The sequence below is a fragment of the Sycon ciliatum genome, chromosome 1, assembly GCF_964019385.1.
Source record: "Sycon ciliatum chromosome 1, ocSycCili1.1, whole genome shotgun sequence".
NCBI lineage: Eukaryota > Metazoa > Porifera > Calcarea > Leucosolenida > Sycettidae > Sycon > Sycon ciliatum.
The window spans coordinates 24,405,442-24,411,415 of record NC_088643.1 but is presented as its reverse complement, the minus strand read 5'-3'; the positions used below and the strand labels follow the sequence as shown (position 1 = coordinate 24,411,415).

General features: G+C 47.8%; 1 protein-coding gene across 1 annotated transcript in view; it reads right to left on the bottom strand.

The window, feature by feature from the left end:
* Nucleotides 1–153: 153 nt before the first annotated feature.
* The window catches only part of LOC135819574 (uncharacterized), a 44,369-nt gene continuing 38,548 nt past the window's right edge, over nt 154–5,974 (bottom strand). The window contains exons 12-13 of the mRNA XM_065332812.1: nt 3,565–4,220; nt 154–1,526 (exon numbers count right to left, since the gene is read on the bottom strand). Of these exons, the coding sequence (XP_065188884.1) occupies nt 860–1,526; nt 3,565–4,220 (1,323 nt within the window). The 3' untranslated portion in view covers nt 154–859. The remainder of the gene's footprint in view (nt 1,527–3,564; nt 4,221–5,974) is intronic.

Genomic DNA, 5,974 nt, shown 5'->3' with positions numbered 1-5,974 from the left:
CTTTGACGCAGGGCCTCGTTGGAAAGGAATTTGATATTGACAAAGCAGGTTAGCCATGCTGTGATGTACGCTAATGAATGAGCCCTTTCCCATGCTGTGAGCAGTGTCTGTAGGAGCATTGTTTCAAGGAAAGCATGGGGACACACGTAATCGTATAATATGAGAGACTCACACTTCTAATGCATTGCCATTCATGTTTCATCCTATGAAGCAAGAGAGATAATGAGCAGAATGGTTTTCAACAGCACGTAAAATTTGCGCCAAGATTTGAAAAGTAAAAAAGTATGAAAGGAAATGAATAAAACGGTAGTGAAGACTTACAGAGTCCTTTTTTTTTAAAGCATTTATGACACCCTACCGCTTTCTCTGTGCTGTGTCGATAAGCTCACGAATGAGATACAACAGTACTGTCTGGGGAAGGCACACATCCATTGGTAGGCTTGGCATCACAAATAAACTCTACAGGCGAGGCGTGCAGCTAGAAATTGCAATCACAGTGCAAAACATTAGGAAAAATGCATGTGAGTGCATTTATTGAGTTCTCATTGAGACACACGGAGTTTGACGCCACTGCAAAGTTCATTATCTTTGTTTGCACTAAGGACAAGGTTAGGGTTTGCAAAACTGGCTTGGCAAAGATGTGACGTGATATTCATCTAGCACACGCGTTGTGTAAGCACACTATTATTGAGTCGCAGGCATGGAGTTGGATTATCGCTGTGCTATTCATGTTCCAAAAGCATGGATGGGTGAACAATTAAATCTAAAGTGACACACTGCGGTACTTCACACTGCTTTACCCTCCTCTTTGAACAAAACATTTTTGAGCAAAGAAAGTGCTTACCTTCCTTCATTTTTATCATGATTTCCGATATCTGGAAAACCACTTGGCCTTTCTGCTCTGCTTTTCTTGCTTGCGTGATGGGCGTTTCAATGGAGATTGCAGTGAATGTCCAGGAGAGGCAGCGGCCTCCCGCAGACTGCGCTCAGTGCTGGCTACCATCTCATCCATTAGAAGCGGCTCTCGTAGGTCGCTGGAGCGCTTCAGGCTGCGACTGCTGCCACTGGCACTCGGTCTCAGCTCGATGTGTTGCCCATTGCTGCTGCTGCCACTGCCCTGGATGTCATCAGCGGCAGAGGGACTGCATGTAGGTGTACATAGATTTTCCGAGTCTGAACCCGCATTGTCAGCTTGCCGCACTGCAAGCTCTCGCCTCTGTGCAAGCCTGAATGCTCCTTCTTCGCTTGATTCGTCCCACAGCACAACAAGCGGCTCGCGCCCTTTTTGTCCCAGCACATTTCTCCAGCTACGGACAAAGCGATAGACGTAAACGCTCAATGGAAGAGTGCTGACCAGGGAGTAGACGATTATTGGAGCAAGGCTGTTTCTGTGCTCACTGCCAAACTGCATATCCAGTTGAACAATGCGTACTACCGACAAGACCAGTAAGGAAAACAGTGAGACAAACTCGACTGTGTTGTCAAAGTCGTTGAACTTCCACAGGCGAGCATTGCGTCGAAATGGTCTATTGATGCACACACACACACGCACCCGCACGCACGCACGCACGCACGTACACACACACACACGCACTTGTACTTGTTGCTCACTGCCAAAACTGGTCGCGTGGGTCTCCCCGGGAGAGGGGAGAGAGACTCAAAAGGAATCTTGGAAAGATGACTCAATTGGCTATTGAACCGCCCAATGGCCGACACCCCCTGAAATCCCAAACACTCTGGGTGGACTTGAAAATGATCCCACTTATGGGCTCACCACACCTCAGTAAGTGGGTGAGAACAAGGTGCAGAAAAAGGATTGACGGCATCAGGGTATCCATTTTTTACATTTTTACACACACACACTCAGATTCAGACTCAGACATGCCCATCGCGGAAGCGATGAGAGCGAACAGCTATGCTAGACATAGCAACTTGTGCTAGGATTACACCATTTAACAGCTTGCAAAGCTGATGAAATGACCGCCACTAATTTTAGGCTGGCCTACACCATACGGCTGATTGGAGCAGCTTTTTTCTGACCGGTGAATCCCTATTTTCATTTTTTTACCTTCTTCCTTCATTTTTTACTCACACACCCACACAACCAGACACACACAGACACGCACACACAGACATGCCTACATACAGTCATCAAGCAAGAGCTCCATAGCGACACACCAGCAAAGGTCCAGCTAGAACACCCATCACACAGAGAGACACACTGACAGACACACGGACACAAAGACATACAGACAGGCACACAGGATCGACAGACAATACTGTACACTCAGACAGCACACTGTACACTCAGACAGATGCATGTGTAGGTTGAGTTGCACCGTCTGCTGCACATGATCAGTGCCGTCAACCAACTGAGTCCGTTTTGCGTACCGTGCTTTTGATTTTCCGTATTTTGCAGTGTTTCTCCGTACCACCAATGTACTGCAGTGTGCATTGCTTGCATTGTGCTTTTTGACACTCCGGCACATGCTTGTCGGTGGCTGAATTTCCTAGTGTAAAACATGTGGGACTTGTACCACGACAGAATTTTGTGCTACATGTAGTTGAAGCATGGCATGCACGCGCTTTGGCAGCACAGGGATATTCATCCTCGGCTTGTGCTTGTCATGCTTCTACATAAATACCTGTAGCTGATTGATGCTGTTCAATTTTCCGTACCATTTGGATCAAATTCCGTACTGCGGATGAAGGAGTGATTTCCCGTACAGATACAGAATAATACGGAAGGTTGGCAGCACTGCATGATCGGACGGAATGGCCAACAATACAGAGGCATTGCAGTAAGAAAAATTTAGTGTTGAAACGATCTCACCGGGTACTCGTTAGCTCGCTCGCCAGAAACTTGGCTCGTTAGTGCGGCCAGCTCGTTTGCGCTAAAGAACACTGTACACCGTACTCCGTACACATGGCAGTACATGTCGACTGGGCACCGCGGGGAGTCGTAGATTATTTTACAACTCCCTGGTCGATCGAGAGTCCAGTCCCGCTCGAAGTGAAAATCACTCTCAGTTACAGTGACTGTATACCTGCACGACACTGAGTTGTTTCAGTTGTCATTGCAGCTTTGGTGGACCCTAATGATGTCTTGTTTCGCATCTGCTGACCTGTCGCAGGACATGCTTCTGTCAACTCTCCATTCGATTGAAAGTTACGCTCAGTCGTTTGGAAGTTTTCTCCCGCGATTCAGCGAAGAACAGGGCTACTTGCAATCTTTGAAAACGGTCTATTCTTCCAAAGGCTGCTCAACAACGGCGCTGAAAAGACATCTTGACACCAAACAGCAGCCCGAAAGTGAAGCAGCAGCAACCCCAAATACCGGCGGTGATAATTTGAACCAGGTGAAAAATATCGAACTTAGAAAAAAAATAAAAAATAATGTACAGTGTAATCATATTGGCCACATCAATAAAACTTGTTAGCTCGCTCGTTAGGTTGCTCGTTAGTGGAACAGATCGCTCGTTTGTTATAGGTACGCTCGTTTCAACACTAGAAAAATGATCGGCAAATGGGGGAAGTGGAAGCTGAGAGCCTAATCTCACTTACCGTATGTATCCATGTAACGCCAGTAATGCACCCGTGTAGATGCAGAGGAACACTCGCCGATGCTGACTGTTTCTGATGATTGGCAATGCCATTGTGTAGACGACCCGTCGCAACATGTTGACACTGGCCCACCAGGGCTTGTTCGGAACGTAGATGTGCATCGCCTCGTCGAAGAACCCCGTCAGCGCGGGCCAGATGTGCGTGGGCCGCCATATCAGGAGCATGGGCGGGGGTAGCACGAAAACCAGGAGCGATGCGATGGCAAGCAAGACGTAGCCCATGTGCTTACCAGTGAAGCACTGAATATCTGCACTTATGTTCAGAACACTCTTGCCGTTCAGTTTTGAGCAGCTGAGCAGCGAGCCGGCTAGCTGTACCATGAGGCAGTGCGAGACAATGATGACCAGCCAGAAGACATGGCGGATAGAGTGGCGACTCTGTAGGCGCTGCAAAAGCTGCAGCCTGGTGGCCCGTCGCGCTGCAAGGTAGATAACCGCGAGTATAGTGAGGCTGTAGAATGGGCTTATCACCAGTGCAAGGACGCGCACCAGAGCATCAATGTCTTCCGTGATGCAAAGACGACCAAGTCCAAACGTGATGATGTTGTGAAATATCTCTCTGCTGTAGTTGTTGTCAAAATGAATGCAATAGAATGCCTGTTTGAGGTCACAAAAGAAGACAGACAATGTGGTGAGTTGCTTGAAAACACCATACTTTTAAATGCAACACATAACACACCCACTTCTGATTCTTTTTTTGCAACCATGTCTTCAAATTTTGTATGGCATAACCTAACATAGTACCATAACACAACATATAACAAAGTAAACTCGGATGTTGAGCCAATAATACATTTAGAGAAGGGAAAGGAACACATGGTTACGAGATACTGTAATACAGCCAGAAAGTGCAACAGCTAGGCACAAAACTGACAGAGTAGAGTACTGAGACATTCGACGGCCTGACACCTAGCTTCAACACATCTACGAAGCGCCGCTAATCAACAGCCTTCCAACTCGGAAGGTTCTAGGTTAAGGAGAGACCAAAGAGGGGAAGGTAAGCGCACCGACTTTCTGACTGTAACTAATTACAGTGGTGGATAGTTACTCTTAACTCGTCACCTTTCTCTAAATATAGAAATAGTATAATGCCATTGCATGGCATTGTGAGAGCTGGCTTGAGTTTCGGCGGAGGAGGAGGGGGGGGGGGGGGGGGGGTGAGAGCTGTACTTTGACGATGCCACCTTCCGTTGGTGTCACTTGCACACAGCCTTGTTAGGTGTTGACATTGTCCATAAATAGCGTAACGTAGGTAGTGCTTGCGCTACTTGCCACACATGACACTTGGGGTGCAACATACCTGTACTTATGCTACCTGCAACTCTACGTACCTATTGCTGACTACTCTAGCACTTTTGCCGTACATGATTCCTCCCTTATGAAACCGTACACTTGCAACTCTTCCATCAAAAGCTGATCCCTCACGCTTCTTACAAATTTCGACAGCACTCTCTCCCGCGGGGTGCGGAAATGCTGTGCCGGCCAGCTGCTGGAGACGACTCAGGAACGGTGATGTAGTCTCTCCAGACTCCTGTACCGATTCTTCCAAGCCGTTTATATATGCCACCCTGGCTCTTGTGTGGCCATACCATCCCTCCAGTAGTTTAATAACCTCCCATCATCTTTGAGCACATCCTCTATTCTCCTCTTGCCTCAGCCATAGTAGTGGCTCTCCACGGAGTTGCTGCATGATGATGCAAGCCCAAAACTCCTTGTCATCTGCCCACAGCTTGGCCTACTGTGACCCAAACACATCCTTCAGCTTCTCATTCAGCACTCTCGTGTTTCTGCAGGCAGCGATACACACTCTCAACTCGCCGAGATTCTGGATCCCTGCCGCAGTTTTGCTGCCATCTCCCAAGCTGATCAAAATAAAGCTGCTGCCACCAATGAGCTGGGTTTATTGTCCAGAATGCAACTGGATGACTACTGAGGCCTAACTATATATGCCAAGGGTGCTAGAGTAGACTGCAATAGGTGCCAAGAGTTACAGCCAGCACAGGTGCGGTATGTAGCACCCCAAGTGTCATGTGTGGCAAGTAGCACAAGCACTATCTACGTTACGCTATTTATGTACAATGTCAAAACCTAACAAGGCTGCCAGTGTGCAAGTGACACCAATGCAAGGTGTCATAGTCAAAGTACAGCTCTCACGTTCGTTCTGGTCCCAGATGCCGCATTGGACGTCGGGACAGGCGCAGTGTTAGCACAGCAACAAGATGGCAAGCAGTTAGCGCCTGTAGCATTCTGTCACCATACATTAATGATAGCTTGCATAGACCTCGGTCGTACAGGTACGACCTACCGGTAGGACCATCATACACAGACATGCTGCAAAGCCTCTATTCTAA